The sequence below is a fragment of the Cygnus atratus genome, chromosome 1 (genome assembly GCF_013377495.2).
Source record: "Cygnus atratus isolate AKBS03 ecotype Queensland, Australia chromosome 1, CAtr_DNAZoo_HiC_assembly, whole genome shotgun sequence".
Taxonomy (NCBI): Eukaryota; Metazoa; Chordata; class Aves; order Anseriformes; family Anatidae; genus Cygnus; species Cygnus atratus.
The window spans coordinates 118,116,346-118,135,655 of record NC_066362.1 but is presented as its reverse complement, the minus strand read 5'-3'; the positions used below and the strand labels follow the sequence as shown (position 1 = coordinate 118,135,655).

The 19,310-nt window shown below is 43.3% G+C and overlaps 1 protein-coding gene across 4 annotated transcripts in view; it reads right to left on the bottom strand.

The window, feature by feature from the left end:
• Window positions 1–17,472: 17,472 nt before the first annotated feature.
• The window catches only part of CASK (calcium/calmodulin dependent serine protein kinase), a 218,392-nt gene continuing 216,554 nt past the window's right edge, over window positions 17,473–19,310 (bottom strand). For all 4 annotated transcript variants that reach the window (XM_035542154.2, XM_035542152.2, XM_035542153.2 and 1 more), the window contains one exon: window positions 17,473–18,865. In XM_035542154.2, coding sequence (XP_035398047.1) covers window positions 18,689–18,865 — 177 coding nt within the window. In that variant the 3' untranslated portion in view covers window positions 17,473–18,688. The remainder of the gene's footprint in view (window positions 18,866–19,310) is intronic.

Here is a 19,310-nt window from a genome sequence, read left to right as displayed (position 1 = left end):
GTGAGAAGCTGGTGCATGGCGGGCCCAGCCTGGACCTCCTCAGCCCCTGTCCCTTCCCCAGTCACACTCTGGTGACTGCCAAAAACGTATGCACAGGAGAGGGCAGCTGGAGGTAGACTTTGGGCTTTGAACAGCTGAAAAGTGTTGGGTAACAGACGTTCAGTGCTTCTGTGCTGCCTTAAATCTATGATTTTCTGGCAAAAAGGGCTCAGCGCTGCAGCAAGGATGCCTTGGGTCAGGTCTGTTACCTCCTGCCAGGCCAGAGCAGCCACGACCAGGAGTCGATGCCCTCAGCCTCAGGCAGAGCCAGCATCTGAGCATGTTGGGTGAACAACCTCACAAAATGTCCCACAGCCCCTGCAGCAAACTGCGGTGGTGAAAGCCAACACAAGCCCTCACAAAATGACCACACATTCCTAATCTCCTGGAGCAGCTGCTTTGTGAAACACGGAACTCCCTTCCCCCGCCCCCCCCCCCCCCCCCCCCCCCCCCCCCCCCCCAAAATCAAGCTGTGCCTGTGCATTTTGCCAGCAAAAAGGCAGCATCTCCAGTGGCTTCAGGACACATTCGTGTGAGCAGCCTGGTTTGGTGGGCAGCACCCTGTCCAAAAAAGATCTACTGCTTTATAATTAGCACCAGGAAGTTCTAAGTACAGAGAAAAACACGCATTCCTTGTTGTGATGGCTCCCCAAGCTATCTGTAGCTAGACCGCATTTTTTCCTCCAGTGAAGAAAGATGCCAGATGGTTTGATAAATGCCTATTTGACCTGTTCCATGAACTAAATTCAATGAGTTTGGATTTCCAGGCTATTTATGAATCCATTAATCTTCTTAAATGCTAAATTCATCTGTGTATTATAAAAGGTTGTTTTTCAAACCCAATGCAGCCAAATGCTGTAGAAGCGCATTATGTTAAGGATGCCTTTACAGGAGCAGTATTTCATCCTGTCAGGAAAGGTTTATCAATAGGTTTGACACAGATGGTAGGACACTGGGCACAAAAGGTCATATTTCACTTCCCATAGCACGGATGCCTAACGAGTTTTTATAACCCACGCTTTCATTCTCTGCACTGAAATACATCAAAGCTGAAGATTGTTTTACTGAGTAATGGCTACAGCATGGCCTTCAAGTTAATTATTGCTTCAAAGACACTGCTTCTTTATCCACAAGAATGGCAGATTAGATCTTAAAGTGAAACATCTCAAAATGTGGGTTTTAGCAGAGATTGCGCTGTGAGGTGAAGGACAGGGAGACTGTGCGTGATACTTTGCTTCACAACAACCAGGTCTAGAACTGTACAATTCTGGGCCAATGGCCTCGGGCATCAATAAATTGAACATATCATGCAGTCAAATACCCTGAGTGCTTGCCCCCGCAAGCTTCTCCCTGTGGTGCTGTCATACAGCCGTGACTGCTGAGGAACTGTGTGCTGCGTGTAATGGGCTTTCAGTTCCCCCCAGCAATGGGGGCAGACCTCGCTCCCTCCTGCTCTGAAACCCCATTCTTACCTTTGAGCCCTGGAAAGATCAGCAGTCTGTGGTCCTAATGGTACGGAGCATCTGGCACGTGAATGCTCCAGCTCCATCAGTAGAATTGTGTACATCTCTGCCTAATGATGGCTTTCCTCCCCTCTCCTCCATCTCGCTCCTTCCCCATGGCTCTCTGTGCCCAGCTTGGGCGGGACAGCAAAATATTATTGCTCAAAACACTGAGAGGACTTCCAGCGCCATGAAAGCCTAGGTCAGACTGCAAGTGCCCACTTCGTTCTTTCACGAGCCCTGTTTCACAGCTCTGGAAGTGTTTCACCTCTCAGGTGCCCATATCCATACCCAGGAGCAGAAGGGAGAAATCAGAAGCGCAAGGAGTGCTTCATCCCTGCTCAGGACCACATCATCTGGCATACACCCTGATGCTACTCCTAAAGAAGTGCATGGGCATAGAAGGGACATGACAGTTGCCCTCACATCCTACTAATGGCCTGACAGCTATGGGGTAAGCCTTTTGTGATGGTAGTCAGCACGTCAGTTGAGGGTTGGACTTGGTAATCTTGAAGGTCTTTTCGTACCTAGATGATTCTATGATTCATTGGTATTTGCTCGGATGTCTTCCAGCTGTACAATTCTGTACTGAAAAGCACCACAGGGAGTCTTATTGCATTCCTTTCAGCAAGCAAGTGAAATGTATGGCTTCATTGGGGAAGGGAGAGGGCAACCTTTGGCTGCAACAAAGCTGGTATTTTCCTGCAACCTACCTGAAGTGAAGAAGGACCTGTTGCAAACACGTCACCTGTTTGCCTTTTACTGAAACATTTGAGGAGTTATCTTATATGTGAGATGACGTGATTCTGTGCAGATAAGGAAGGACACTGTTGAAGCTCTCACCCATGACATCCTTTCAGCAGGGTCCCAGTTTACAAAATCATTGGCCTGCACAGAATCTGCATCCCTGTCCCAGCCAGGAAGAGGAATACTTTCTCTGGGCAGAAGCTGGGGAAGGAGTTGGTAGGAAATCTTCAAAGAATTTTTGCCTGGTATTGGGATGCACCTCCTGAATGAGGCGTCTTCAGAGAGTTCCTAGTCTAAAGTGTCTGGTATCCTGGGAGAATGCAATATGTTTTAATGCACAGTACTTGTTAATAAATACAGTGTTTATCACTGGTGCAACTGTTTTTATACTCTGCAGCCTGTTGTTATTAAATTAGAAGGGAGAAGTGGTCAAAGTGAACACACAAAAAAAGAAATGACCTGGTTTTGGATATTATCTCTTGGTCTTGATATTTTGTAGTTTCTAACTCTATGTTGCATTCTCTGGGATGAAGCTAGGTCTTTAACATTAACACTGGCTTTATGTCATGAATTCACTATCTATTCTGCTTATCATGTGGAGTCTTACCATGCTTTCCTGCTTTGGAAGTAGATATAAAGTCCAGGACAAGCAGAATCACTGTAAATAAAGGTAACTGTTGCTAGAATGGCAGAAAATGCCATCCAGCTGAGACTGGAGCTTCATAGCCAATTTTGAAGTGGGTATTTAGCTAATTGCGTATTTAATGAAGTGGGTATTTAGCTAATTTTTGTCTTTATGACATTTCGCTGTTAGCTCTTAAAAAATTAAATCTTGAAATTGTTGAGTTTTCCTTTGACAGTTTTTGCAGTCACAGACTCAGGAGGAACCAAATCAACTGAGAAAGTTTTTTACTCCAGAAAATTGCTGTTCCTCCTTTGCAGGATGTGAAGTCTTGCAGGAAAATAGCCTGTCATGATCACCACTGCTCTAGTATGACCCTCATGTAACAGGGCTAGTTTGGGCAGGAAAAAAATAGTTTCTACTTGCATCAAGCATACCTTTCTAAATGCCTTTTTTTTTTTTTTTTTTTTTAAAGAGACAAGTTATGGGTTTATTGCACTGACATAATATCAATTCCTCCTCTCTCCCTGCCTGCTGCACAAATCTGATAGAGACTGAGGGAGGTCAAAGAACATGCTGTAGTGAATGTAAACTCCCAAACCTCCAAAACAGCTTTCAAAGAGCTTTATAGAAAATATTAACAATGGAATAAAGAACATGAATTAAGAAAACAAAACAAAACAACAAAAGCATAGCAAGAATTATTTTAAATATATGCATGTTTTTAATTTTTAAGCATAACAAAATAAATAATCTCAATATATAGAATAAGGAAGATCTAAAACAAACTGTTTCAAGGGACACTACCAAGTGGCTAGCTGTTGGAAAAAGTCTGGTGTTTGCTTTAGATTTTACATTGCAAAGAAGCAACTGGGGGTGAGAATCTAAACATACACAAGACCAGCATCAGAAATCCTTGTCTTGGGGCAAAGCTGGTCTTCTAAATTCCCATCTCTAATATAAAGAGCAACATAAATATGACAAATATTAACTGTTTCTGGACAGAGTAGATCTTGCCCAAAGCCTGCTTTTCTTAACCCTGTGGTTAGTTGAACCAGTCAGATCTCGTACTCTGTGGTTAGTTTTAGCCTTCAATGTGAAAAGTTCATTACTTCTGCAGTTTTTCTTACCTTTGACCTTCACCACATCCTTTGATTTTTGTTATACTTCCCTCTTCATTTCTCTCTCTTTTAAAGACTGATATAAAGTCTTATTTTGTACAGTATAAAGCTTATATTCCTTACGAAGAAACCCAAGGCATTTTAAAAAGGCTTAAAACTTCCATTAGTTTTACTATACTTACCCATGGCACAGTTTACTTTGTCTGCACATCCCATTTCTTTGCTTTTTGGATGAAGAGCTAATTTCATTTAGTGCTTGTTCAGCTTCTAAGACTGGGGCGGGGGAAGTTCACCTGCGCTGGGAACCTTGTGATGTGGCTACAGGTTTGCACTGAGACTAGCTTAAGCTGCCCTTCTTCTGCCCCCCACAAGCCATCTCTTACTCCCGTTGCAACTGCTTGTTCCTCTTCTGAGCCAAAACTTGCTGGTGCCTTTGTTGTGCTGCTGCAGTAGGGCTGTGCTTGAAGCTGGATCACTGAAATGTTGCACTTAAAAGCCACATCCGCCCCCTCAGCCTTGTTTTGATGGCTAGGAGACCAGCTGTTTCCCCTAAACTTTTATGAGTCACGTTGGAAAGAAATGGGTTAAACTAAGGGTAATAATCAGAAAATTTAACTGTTGTAATTGTTGAATTTAGAAGGGGTACAATCTAAATGGGAAAGACTGTACTGAATTGCTGGTTTACACCGGGTGATCTACTCAAGCCAGCATGGGTCTGGTGTAAAGGTGCAGGGAGAGGTATTTTTTTTCAGGACACAAATTAACAGTTGAATTTAAGTAGCACTTCAGTAAAATAGGCCCTATGCCCTAGTTTAAGACACTGTAAAATGCTCTTATTCTAGGACTTTTATTATTAACTCTACTCACTGCAACCAGATTGTTTTGAAGATTACATTTTTACAGCTCTTCTACCTCCTCCTGCATCTTCCCTGCAACAGTATGCTGGCAGTCTTTGGGTTGGTTAAAGCACTTACGTGATCTCATTAAAACGATGAGCAAGAAGTAAACAGCTAACAACTGACTATGGGGAGTTATCTGGCTTCAGCTGGAACAGGGTCGAGTTTTTAAACCATGCCCTGATCTGATAAAAAGGGAGAGGGCACTTCTGCACAAGGATATAGAGATGTGGTCTTCTGGCTCTTCAACCCAGTGCAGCCCTGACCTGCACTGTACCGAAGGATGTGGATGTTTCAGCAGGGGCCCTATTTGCCCTCTCTCCTGGGCTAGCACGAGCATTTGCACAGCTGTGTGACAGTGGGATTAGGAACTGCTGCCCCTTGCTCTGTTTTGGACAAAACTGGTTTCCCGAGCTGGGGGAATGAGAAAGGGCTGTTCCCATCATTAGTGATGGAGATGGATGGTCCAGATCCATGGACAGTCTAGATCCACAAAGAGTACTGCTCCACAGCAGCATGGATTTCAGCAGCCATATGGATGCAGACCTCACAGGTCTGAAAATCTTGTCAATGAGTGCTGAGGTGAGGGCTGCACCAGTGGGCTGTAAACCCCCTGGCGAGGGGGGGAGCTGTGAGCAGCCATGAAGGAAGCAAACCACGGGGCTGGCAGGAGCACCACTGGCTGTGCCAGGGCCAAGGCAGAGAGCATCAGCATCAGCAACAAGGACATGGGCTGGCTCCTGCACTGGCCCAAGAGCTGGCCTTGAATCCCCATAACTATTGCTCCTCACAGCCCTGTGCCTCACCTCTGCTTGTGAGACTGCAGGGGACTTGTGTGTGCCTCAGACTAAACTCTCTCTGAGATGTCTTTCTCTGAAACTTACTTTATTACCTACAGAAAGGATACAGACTGTGGTCCTGCAGAGGCACTGATTTTTGTTACTGTGAGAACATGAGCTTGTAATTCATGAAGAGCCATTGGCTCTGCATGGTTTACAATACACTCTTACACCCAGGAGAGGAGGAAGCTAGGACCACACTTACCCCTCTTTTACATGCTGTTTCCTCTGATGTAATGGGCTTTCGAGCTGGCAAGACCATGAAAGAGATCTCAAGAAACTTCTGTTTACTGGTGAGACTCCAGGGCCAGCAGTGGCTTTGTGTGCCACAGTGCCAGCAAGTGAAGTGTGCTTCTGAAAGGAGGAAAATAATAGTGATGCCTGCTGGTACACAAGGAAACGTCATTTGTACAGCAGCTGCCACAGTGATGAACTGTCTGTTGTATTCTGCATAGGTATGCTGCAAACAAGGAAACACTGAGTGCCTGGTGGGGCGAGGATCTGCTGAACTTTCAGCAAGCTATGTCATGCAGGCAGGTGTGAAAATGCACATAGAGAGCTCCCTGGGGTGTTAGTTCTCAACATTTAATTATGAAAACAAAGCTGAGTGCACAGTGCCAGGAATAAACAAATGGGCAAATGTGATAAATAGGTGATAAAGGACAACTAGCTCTGTGCATACAAATTGAGATGAAGTTGGCTGCAGCATTTCCTCACCATGCAGAATGGTAATGTCTCAATGTGGTGTGCTGTGACAATTTATCACACCCTATGTGGACAGGCGCTTTCTTGGTGTGAGGCCTGGCAGAGAGGCAGAAAGCAGAGTATAGAAATAGATGCTAAACTTGCAATCAGATAAAGTTTGTTGCAAATGCCTGTGCTGAAGCAGATGATAGATTATTTTGATAGGCAAAAAGTAATGGTGAAATTTGCATTTGCAGAACTTTCTTAGGCCAGCAGAGCTTAAAGTAGTCTGTGATGAATTCCAAATTACTTGAAAGTCAGGTAATTTGGAACAATGTGATATGTAAAATAGATGTTGACATATGTAAGCTAATACATGTCAGAAGATAGAACATATGCTGCTCACAGGCATGGCTGTGTTGCTGAGGAAAGAAACCTCCTGTTTCTGTATTGCTGTAAAGGGCTGGCATATCAACAGTCAAGAACCAAACAAAACGCTGTAACTGATAAGGTCTGGAAAAGGAAATATGACAAGTTATAATGCAATAACATTTGTACCATTTAGTAAAATATCCTCATCTGGAGTGTGTCCAGCTTAGGTCTTAACTAAGAAGGACATAGCAGAAATAATGTTTGGAGACATAATAAAATGTCAAAGAACTAGCACTTCTCATTAGACTATATTGAAAAGACTGACTTAGTTTAGAAGGAGACACCTAGAATGTGGTAAGTTGTGTTGATGCTATGAAACTCGTTTGAAACTGGCTGTGAGCAAGCCAATGCCCCACAGCTCATGGGTAGTGTGGGGCACAAATGATTGTAAATACTGACTGGATTTAGGCTATGTTTTAGAGACTGAGACAGATCTCTGTGCCACTGCATGCAATGAACTTTCATCAGATGATCACCTGGGGACGTGGAGATTTACTTCAATATGAATGCTGAGGGAGCTGGCTGATGTCACTGTGAGGCCACTTTTGATAATCCCTGATTGATCCTGGTTACTGGGAGAAGTGCATGAAGACTAGAGGCAGGCAAATGTCACTCCTATCTTCAAAAAGGGCAAGAAATAGGACCTGGGAACCACAGGCTGGTCAACCTTACCTCCATTCTTGTGAAGGTGATGGAGCAGCTCATCCTAGAAGCCATTTCCAGGTGCGTGAAAGACAAGAAAGTCATGAGAAGTAGTCAGCATGGATTCACCAATGTGGAGTCATGCTTGACCAACCTGACAACCTTCTGTGATGAAATGACTGGCTTGGTAGACAAGGGGAGAGCAGTGGATGATGTCTACCTTAACTCCAGTGAGAATTTAGTTGGAGGCCAGTAACTAGTGGTGTATACCAGAGTCAATACTGAGTCTAATGCTGTTCAACTGATTCATTAATGAGCTGGATGGTGGGGCAGAGTGTGCCTTCAGAAAGTTGACTGATGCCACAAAAACAGGAGGAGTGGCTAATACATTAGAGGGTGGTGCTGCCATCCAGAGGGACCTCTACAGGTGGTTTATGTGGCAAGGTTTTGGCAGTGGGGGGGGGCTGCAGGGGTGGCCTCGGTGAGCAGAGCCCAGCAGCTGCCCCGTGTCGGAGCAGAGCCAGCTCCAGCTGGTTCCAAAAGGGACCTGCTGCTGGCCAGAGTCGAGCCAGGGAGCGACGCTGGGTGGGCCTCTGGGAGAGCAGAGTTAAGGAAGGGGAAAAACACCATGCAACAGCAGCTGGGAGAGAGGGGTCAGAAATTGTGAGAGAAGCAGCCCTGCAGCCCCCAAGGTGAGTGCAGCAGGAGGGCAGGAGGTGCTCCAGGCAGGCAGCAGCAGTTCCCCTGCGGCCTGTGCAGGGAGAGGCCCCTGGTGGAGCAGGCTGTCCCCCTGCAGCCCATGGGTCCCACACGGAGCAGATCTCCACGCTGCAGCCCCCCCGTGGAGGAGCCCCCGGTGGAGCAGGTGGATGTGGCCTGGAGGAGGCTGCGGCCCACGGAGAGCCCCCGCAGGAGCAGGCCCCGGGCCGGAGCTGCAGCCCGTGGAGAGGAGCCCACGCAGGAGCAGGGGGTCTGGGGGGAGCTGCCGCCCGCCCGTGGGGGACCCGTGCTGGAGCAGTTTGCTCCTGGGGGATGGATGGGCCCCGTGGTACGGAGCCGTGTGGGAGCAGTGCTTGAAGAGCTGCTGCCTGTGGGCAGCCCCCACAGGCTCAGTTCGGGAAGGACGGCATCCCGTGGCAGGGACCCACGTGGAGCAGGGGCAGGGAGTGACCGTGGGGGAGTGGCGGAGATGAAGCATTTGGGACTGATGCCCTGTTCTTCCCCTGAACAGGGCAAATAGGGGGGGTAGGTGTTTTTGGTTTGCTTTTAGTTTCTCACTGGTCTAGTCTGTTAGTGATAGGAATAAACTACATTAATCTCCCTATGTGAGTCTGTTTACCCATGATGGTAAGTGGTGAGCAATCTTCCTGTTTCTACCTCAACTCTTCAGTTCTATTTTTCATATTTTCTCCCCTGTTCTGTTGAGGGGTTGCGGGGAGGTGAGAACAGCACGGTGGTGCTCAGCTAGCCTCAGTGTGAAACCATCACAAGAGGCTGGAAAAAAAGGCTGACAAGAACCTTTTGAAGCTGAACAAGGGGAAGTGCAAAGTCTTGCACGGGGGGAGGAACAACCCCAGCTGGAAAGCAGCTCTGCAGAAAAGGCCCTGGGGTCCAGGTGGACACCAAGCTAAACATGAGCCAGCAATGTGTCCCTGTGAAGGCTAATGGTATCCTGGGCTGTGTTAGTATTGCCAGCAGGTGGAGGGAGGTGATCCTTCCCCTCTGCTCAGCCCTGGTGAGACCACCCCTGGAGTGCTGGGTCCAGTCCTGGGTCCCCCAGTACAAGACGGACATGGTCATACTGGAGACAGTGCAATGCAGGGCCTCCACAAAGATGATGGAGGGACTGGAGCACCTCTCCTGTGAGGAGAGGCTGAGAGAGCTGGGGCTGTTCAGCCTGGAGAAGAGGAGGCTCAGGGGGATCTCATCATTGTCCATAAATACCTGAAGGGAGTATAAAAAGAGGACAGAACTAGGCTCTTTTCAGTGGTGCCCAGTGCCAGGACAAGAGGCAGTGTCCCTCTTAACACCAGGCAACACTTCTGTGCTGTGTGGGTGATGAGGCATGGGCACAGGCTGCCCACTGAGTTGTGGAGTATCCTCCTGGGAAATCTTCAAAAGCCACCTGGGCATGGTCTTGGGCATACTGCTCTAGGTGGTCTTGCTTGGGTAGAGAGCTGGACCAGGTGTCCTCCAGAGGTCCCTTTCAACCTCAGCCATTTGGTGATTCTGTGATTCACAGAGCTTTTAGACTTTCTTCCTCCTAGTTGTCACTTTCACTCAGGGAGCTGAGTTTCCCTCTTCTTGGCTTGAGTCTTGCCTACAGAAGGCCTTCCAGGGACTGCTGACCTTCATTACAAGTCACTCCTCTGGACACCACGACACCTGAGGTTGAGGTCAGGACATACCTGGGCAAAGCTTAGTGGAGCACAGAAGGCAATCTTGCATCGCACTTAGAAGGGCCTTTGTCAACTCCTTGTCCATCAGGACTGTAATGTATGCCAATCTAATCAGTGTATCTAAGCCTAATGTAATTGGCTAATATTGTTCAATCCTCCCTGAGAAAGTAAACAGCTGCAACAGACCTCCACTATTTTTAGTCAGGTAACAACACACAAAATGTCTGCTCTTACTACACTAGTTCAAACAAGTGTCCTTATATATCACTGTGACAGCTAAAATGGTGTCAGGAGTACAGATTAGAAAAAGACACTGTTCAAACAGAAATAAACTTTGTGGCTCCATTCAAAAAAACTGGAACCGTTTCTTTGAACAAGCACCTTTTGGGGGGAGAAGCAGGTGCCAGGAGAGCAGGGATGACTTTTCTGGTGCACTGCTCTCAAAATGAGTTAAAAATGCTGTACAGTAGGAGTCCAGCTGAAGTTTGGCAGCAATCAGTAGCTCAGATGTGCAGACAGCTAGCCTCGGCCCAGGCTCTCCTCAGCCCTGCTGAAACTTTGCATGTAATGCACATACATGCCTTGCACTGCCTGCTGGCACAGGACTGAATTTCACATTACACAACCAGTCCACAGGATAAGGATCAGCATTTTTTTTTTTTAATGAACCCCATCTTTGTGGATTTCCAGGCACTCTATCTTCATTCACATCTTCTCTTATGTAGTGCAGGTGGGTGTTTTGATCATTTACTTGCTTCTCGTTTCACCTAGACACCTCATCTTCTCTTTCTAGAAGACCTTCTAATTCCTTTCAGTTGTTTCCTACTTACTGGATCATGACTAAATGCAGGAACACAAGATAGCAGCCCCCGTGATATTATGCTATAAAAGTATAATTCTATTATTTTATTATGAAATCCAATATAAAATAATTATTAAAATTTTAATTAAAAATTTATCATAAACCTACAATGTAGACATGTATTAGTGGTGATGCTACAGCTTGAGCAATCTGAACTCGAAAGTAATTCTTAGAAAAGGGGATGGGGACTTCCCAGGTTGGCCTTTAAAAAATAAATGCTATTGGAATGAGCCAGTAGCCACCAACAGGCCAAATGTTTTGGGTTAGGCATGTTTCCAAAATGATGTCGGGTTATGTTAAATCTGTAAAGTCTGATAGCAATAAACACATCTAGTTATATCTGACTTCACGTACTTCTATGTTATAGTGCAGCAAGAGGCTCCCAAGCTTTATAAACATTACTTAAATATTTAAAACTCTGGACTTAAGATTTAAATGTAAGGTTTCAGCAGGCCGGCGTTCATGGCAAATCAACAAATAAAAACCACAACACAGCCTTTTGTTGATCATATGTGGAACTGACCCTTTTGGAGAGGAAGATTTTCTTTGTTAAACCACTACAGTGAGACAAAGCATTTGTCATAGACACCTCAGGAGATGGTGACAGGTCAGCCAGGATGCATGACTGCAGGAGAAAGAGTGCTGTAACTGTCATCACAACCCCGGGGAAGGCAAGACTGTTTAAAAAACAAACGTCCAAACCTTCAAAATTGAAATAGGAATTTCATAGCAAAGAGCTGTGAAGTTACCCACATCCCACAGGCTGCAAGAGGCAAAAAAATAAATTGATAATTAGTTTTAGTTTAAAGTGCTTTGCTCTGTGGATTGAATGCAGTAACTCACAGTCACCTTGTTTCTGATCTTCAGACTAATGCTCAGTTTTGTTTTAGCAAAATATTTTCTGTTGCATTTTAAAGTATGGGCTTTTGCTGGTGTCCTGGTTTCAGGTAGGACAGAGTTAATTTTCCTCCTAGTAGCTGGCAGGGTGCTATGTTTTGGATTAGGATGAGAAGAGCGCTGATAACATGCTGATGTTTTAATTGTTGTAGAGCAATGCTTACACCAAGCCAAGGACTTTTCAGCTTCTCGCTCTGTCCTGCTAGCGAGCAGGCTGGGGGTGCAGCAGGAGCTGGGAGGGGACAGACCCAGGACAGCTGACCCAGACTGGCCAAAGGGGTATTCCATACCATCTGACGTCATGCTGAACAATATATAGGGGTGGCTAGCCGGGGTGGGGGGCCGGCTGCTCGGGGATAGGCCGGGCATCGGTCAACGGGTGGTGAGCAATTGCATTGTGCATCACTTATTTCGTACACATTATTACTATTAATACTATTATTATTATTATTATTATTATTATTATTATTATTATTATTATTATTGTTATTATTTTTCCTGTCTTAATAAACTGTCTTTATCTCAACTCACAGGCTTCACTTTCCCGTTTCTCTCCCCCATCCCGGAGAGGGAGGGGGGAGGGTGAGCGAACGGCTGTGTGGTGTTTGGCTGCCAGCCGGGCTAAACCACAACAGCTGGGATGCAACAGTGCCTGTGACCATTGGTTGACTGCTGCTGTAGACTGAGGCTCTCCAAGTTCTTCTCTGCTCCCACAGCTTTGTGACTAGGGTCTCGGGGGGGAACTCTGTGCTCAGACTCATGGGTTTCCCCAGAGCATTCTCCATTAAATGCAAACTTCCCTCTGCAGCAGCTACTGAGATCTGTCCATCCTGGAGAAGGCCAGGTTCTCCTTCAGGAGACAGTGTACACCACTCACTGAGCCCTGACCTCTGAATCTGTAGGATTTAGTTCTATTTAGTCCATTCTGAGCAGCAACGTGGACCTTCCCTCATGCCTGGTTTCTGCACAGAACCAAGAGTAGAGTTTGTATAACTCTGGGTGGAGAGACTGATCATTCTGTGGATCTGAAAAGGTCTTCTCTGGTGTGAGGCCTAGCGTGCAAACCCCGCACAGTACCTGAGCCTATGAAGCAACCAACCTGTTGCAAAAATCGGATGGGGGGCAGGAATGAGAAAGCAGACGGCAACAACCTCAGCAACCTCCCACTTCTAAACTAATTAATGATGAAACTAAGTAAATATGTGAAAAACATGTTAATGAAAACACAGGACTAGAACAAAAGTCAAAGCTTGGAATTACTGGGACTCGTTCCATTGCCTTCAATGGATTAACATCCCACTGACAGAGTACTCCAAATTACAGCCAGAGCCAAGCAACACTTACACAGGAGAAAGCTAAAGCTTTTTCTGCTCTGCTTCTAGTCTTGCAGATTTAAAATCATGAAAAGATAATGTGGGCAGAGTAGAACCCTCCAACTGCCAGCACTGAAAGCCTTCAGAAGCTGATGCAGACAGGGGTAGTTCTTCAAACTGCTCAAAAAAGCCAAGGTCTTTTCCTGGGAGCAGGATCGCTCTCCTTTTCGTCTTGTAACACAAAGGAAATACTCTGACGGCTTTACTAAATGCTAATTTTGACAAGTGAAAAGAACAATATATTTTAAGACAGTTATCACAACAAGCTAACTTGTGAACTTTTGAGACAAATCTGATTTTTATGCATTACAGAGCTTATGAGCCTGCATCTTTTTTCTAATGTTAAATGAAAAAAGATAAACAGTTTTGGAATTTTTCATATTCAACAGAAAACAATACGATGGGCTTTATCATCTTTTGCCCACTCAAAAATTTCAGAAATCTTTACTGATTTCTTAGATAATAATCTTTACCGAATTATACTTTTGACAGAGCTGTTGCTTTTGTTATATTCACCCTAGTAAGCAGAAATGGGTATAAGGTGATGCTCAGACATCTAAGTCATTGAATTTAGTGAAAAATGACTGAGTTTAAAAAGGAATTAAAAAACCATCCAAAAAAAAAACCACTTTATTTTCTGCATAAGCCCAGGATGGATTCTCTACCATTTGGTATTACGTACTGTAACATTGTTGTAAACTGTGGTATTTGCAGTTGTTGAGATAAAGTATTCTACAAAACTACTCATCAAACTTTCCTCAACTCCCCCCCGTTAATTTGGAGATGAATATTCAAAGACCTTTTGTAGCAAGGATACTAAGTAATATAGAGCGGAAAGTGTGCTGTTAGGAAAATGCACCTTAAAATCACGTTTCTGAGTGTGATGCCATCTGTTCCCCCTCCCCTCTCTCTCACACAGAGACAAATCCTAGCATAAGACCTTTCTGCTATTTTGCATCTACTTGAATTTTCTTTGCACATTCAGTGGATTAGTGCAACAGTAGATCTGGGAATGGGTTGAGTTCTCCCTACTCTGGAGTCCTCCCTGCTCTGCTGTGTCTCTCTTTTAAAAGTCTGGTCATGCTTTTGACATATTATCTGTTTTGTTAACTGTGACATTCAGCACAATCCACATGCTATCCCTGCTATTTACAAGACCTGCCCCACTACTGTGATCATTTTGTGAAGAAGTGGAAGTGAAGTCTCCATCTGGGTGGCTGGGAATGGAAAAAAAATTAGGCTCATGTTTCAGCTTCAAGATGAGCTATACTTAAAAACCCAAGCAAATTCCTCCCTTCCACGACATAGAAACAGGCTTAAGTTACATGTTAATCACAAGAACATAGATGTTGTTTTAGAACATAGAGATGTGGCCAAATGTGCTTGTTACTAATATTCCCATGGCAGTTGCTAAGAAGAGATAAAGCAGGATGCATGGATGTACATATACACACACACACACCCCTTTATTTTTTCTTAGAAAGAAAAGGTTACGACTGTACAAAAAGTGATCAACTTCCTAACTGTTTAAAATCTTACCTGAGACCTCAGCTACGGGAAACATATCTATCTCCCAGGTAAGAATTAATTATGTAATAGTCATTAAAGATGTAGAGAACTAATCACAGTGGAACAGAATGGGACCAGAACTGTTTGCGTCTAGTATTTCAATCTGGATTTGCAAAAAGCAATGTGAGCTTTAGTGACCTTTCCAAGTATTCATTTCAGTGATAACATTCGGAAATAATTTCCTTAGAGTGAAGAATAAAAATGGAACAAATACTGATGTTAGTCTGTGCATTAACTCATTAACTTTTCCTAATGGCTCCATTTACAAAGCATACACCCCAGTTCAATGCTTCTTGGGCTGTTATGTCTCATCTTGCTACCTTGTCCTTTCAAAATCAACCAAGTAACCTTGCCAATGGTGCTTCTGAAGCAGGTAGTGATCTTTTCACTTCGTGGCTGGTGGTACAGCATCTTTCTTGACCCAAATCAAATACAAAGATGGAAGAATTAAGTTTTGGTGGTGAGATCAGAAATATCTCTCTGATTTTAAACAGCTGCACGCTATAGGTTGCATGACAGTGGCCAGGATTGTCTAAGCTAGGTTACCATTTCAATACAATAATCTTACCACTCTGAGACATTGAATAACCTAGTGTACTTTTATTAAGTAAATGGAAGCAGAGGTTAATGAACATTTATTGGACCAACTTAACACCTTGAAATAACAGGCATCAGTCAGACTGAGGCAGCATACTGATAAGATCAAATTTTCTTTACAAATCTATGAGCCCCTGTACAAAAAATAAAGTATAAAAGGGGCGAACAGAAATAATTGTTTCTTCCCAAACCTAGGGCTGCTTCTGAGGTCATGTTCAGCACAAATTTAGAGCAGTCCAAGAGGCGCTCTGAATTATGCAGTGATATTTACAGTACTAAGGAGGACCCTTTCTCCAGTTGGAGATTGAATAAGGAAATTTTAACATTAGTTCTGCACCTGCATGAGTTTTCCTCATGCAAGCAAAACTTTCAGCTGAATTTATAGCAGCCTTTTGCCCTCTGTGTACCATACAAATAACACAGATGCATCAGCAGGGTTTGGGCAGGAGGCTGGGGAGGATTGGGCAGATGGAGGCATTCTGGGCTTGCTCTATGCTTTCTGTAACTGTGTTGAAACTGGTTCATGGAGTTCAGGGTGCTGCGTGGTTTGGCTGTGTTGAAAGCCTAGGTGGATTTTAAATCAATCTCTTGCTACCTAAGGTTCCTACAAGGAAAACAGCCAATGGTGAAGAGGAAGCAGGATGGTTTGCTAATGGATGGATGTGCTTTACAGTATTTGTCTCTTGATAAAATGCTATATGGTGAGAATAAAAGACCCAAAGCTTTCCAAGGTAGTCTTTTTACTATGTAATATTAACTGAATGGTAGCTTCACTTATAATAAGAAAAGCATTAGTTATATTAAATCACTACTTATTGTCATCTACATAAGGCAGAAGCAGCCTCACAGGCTTATGAGTTCTCTTTCCTTACAGGCTGGATATACAGAATTTTCAAGGAATTCATATTAAGAGTCAAAAGTGTGTCGTCAAAACATGGTGGACTATACCCTAATTATCAAAATTATTTTACCTGTTTAGTGTCATAAACATTTGAGATGAAGAATGTGTCACTGAATTCAGATACCAGAGATGCTTACCAGAGAAGAAGTTTGCATTTCTAACATCAGAAACACTCCACTGCATGATTTTCAGTAGGTCTTCTCTTTGTGCTTTACTGGGAAAAGAGGTAGTTTTGAGAGTGAATGAAGCTGTCACCTGGGTGAACTCGGCTAGTATGCAATACTACCAATACTACCATTGCAACAGTTGATCTACAAGAACACCTGCTAGATTGCCATCCAGAACTAAAAATGGCATTGCACAAATACTTGAAAAATTACCTCTTATGCACTATATAGTACACAGCTTGTACCCATGCCCTTTTAAAAGGGCTAAATTCAGAACAGATGAGCAGCTGCTATCAATGTGATCGGTTCCTTCTTGTTTGCTGATTTCCTTGCACTGGGCCTACACAGATTGTTTCTTATTAGCTTGTTTCTAGTACTCTGCATACTATATGCTCAAGGGATGCGGTTATGGTACTTGTTTTGGGACTTGGGTGTGGAACTGTGAATCCAGCTGTGGCATAAATGAGCTCTGTGTTAGGGTAAAGCTATGGATGGAGTTCCCAGCTGTCCTGCACACTGCGAGCTTTGCTGTGAGGGCTGCACAAAAGAAGCATGTTGCCTGGTTTGGCTGGAGCTAGGCTTTGCCTAATCTCTCCAAGAATAGAGATTTAACCACTTGACCTGCAGTAGGAATAAGCAGGAGAAAATTAACAGCTTATGAACTTGATGATTATTGCCCCTATGTTAAAGTGAGAACATTTACTGTTTACACGTGCAGTGGTCCCCCACACCTGAAACAGCCTACAGATCAATTACAGCTGATAGTTCAACTTCACGGGTAAATAAATCCCTTGAGAACACTGTAATTTTAACATAAATGCTAAACTTCATACTATACAACAGTACAGCCAACAGAGCTTTTAACACAAATTGTTGTAAGGAACATAGTATTTCTGGCACCTAAAAAACAAGTGGTAATGCTTCTTTCTGTTAAGCACTTTCAGTAAAAAAACGTAAACCATCTGGGCCAGTAAGGGCGTGGTAAGAAGGGTAACAAAACATAAGGTTAGCGCATTTAATTAATTTTTCTTACTTGGCTCTGCACTGATTCTAAGCTGTGTCCCTGTGCTCCTGCACCAGGGCCTTCACTTAACAGACTTCAAGAAACCTTTTCTTGCTGCAAGAGTCACTGATTTGTTCTTGGAACTCCCTGTGATGAAATGAAGGACCCAAAAGCATTCAGTTGTTGAACACATAAAAGGAAGTATATTTAAAATAAAAAAAATTGGTCAGACTGTAGAGTCAATTACCATTTTAAAGGAATTTACAGGGCTGTTGTAGATGAGTCTTTTGGAATAGTCAGTTTATCGCAATGCCTAAACTGGTTTCTTCATTGCACAGTATTTTCTTTTAAAATGTGTGCATTTTTAAACAATTACATACATATTAAAAATCAGCATTTCTTTGCTTAAACTTAATTAAAACGTTAATACTCTCAGACAACACAGATCTGAAATGGTGAAACCAGTAATTGCCCCCTCCCACCTTACAACAAATTAAATTGAGACAAAATTACAAACACATTTCACTACATGATTATTATTAATAAAAATCATTTTTTTTCTTTTTTATAAAGTTGCCCAAAATGCAAGGGATGTGCATAGGTTTACAACTTAGTCAGAATAATATTTTACTTTATTCCCTTGGGTACGTTTTCCCATGAACGGAATGTACTTTGCTGTAGATTACAGTTTTTTTCAACACAGATACACCAACGGCATGAACGCTTGCGACTGTCCACATGCATTAAGAGTCAAGACCCAATTTCAAATTTCTAAAAGTTTTACAGAGTTCTTCAAAGAGACAGTATCACATTATCTGGATGTTACACAAAAGTACTTGAAAATACTATCCTAAAAAAAAAGCGAAGAAAGGCCTTTAAAATTTATGAATTTGTTTCGTAACCACTAGACTAATTATTTCAAATAAATAAAGGAAAGCAAAGTATTCCAATCCATAAAATCAGACTCTAAAAAGAATGTAGTGTTCCACCCCCAAGTTAAGGTAACAGAATCATATTATTATTACTATTAAAATAGATTATAGAAAGCAGCATCTATTTTGTGCAGTTTTTAGGGGCCCTTGAAATAAAAAGCTATGATTTCAAAAAATATAACATTCCAAAGGACTGAATAATACATATATTTAAAGATACGCTTTATTAAAGTTTAGGAGAAATGATTAAAAAAAGATACTGTCTCTTTAAATTAGTGTTTAAATTTTTTTTCCCTCCTCCTATCTATTAGGACATGACAATAATTATAAATTTAGGTCACACTACATCTAGGTAGTCTCTAGGGGGCCAAGACCTGTTGCCACAAGGTCGGTAACGTAGAGGTTTTCCATGTATGAGGTGGTTCCCAGTAATGACAGGCTTTTTCAATTCTCTCGTGAGCGGCCTAATAGACCCAGGAGACCGGCACCCACTGCGATGCTGTACAGACGAGCTCAATGGCTTCCTCCAGGTGCCTGATTGTTTCATCGATTTCGTTGTTGATAATTGTTAGGTCAAAGTAGTGTGCATACGTTCTCTGTAAGATTTCAGACTCCTTTTGCAGGCGCTGAAGAGATTCATCCTATTCGGTGACCAGAAAAGGAAATGGGAGAGGGAAGTCAGATCCTTTCCTATTCTTACACGACACCTTTCCAGCTATTGCTTACAGAGAAGGGAACAGGCAAAAAAGCAGTAGGTGGGCACAGGTGGTTTAGAACCCTTACCTAATTCTTTGGAAATTATAAGCAAGAAATTCTACGTTTTCTGTCTTGAAGTTGACATTCAAACATGAGTTATTTTTTGACGTTACTTGACACAAAACACATATCTAGACTTAAAAAGGCAAGGCAGAGGATGAAAGCTTATAAAAGCAGCACAGACATGGAGCAAAAGAGACCATATATGAGTAAAACATATGAAGCACACGAATACAAGCTACTTGGCCTACGTCCAGGTAAGAACACAAGAAACAGAATAGGGTATATTGTCAAGTATCAGCTGTTCCCAGTTTTGGTAACGTTTTACTG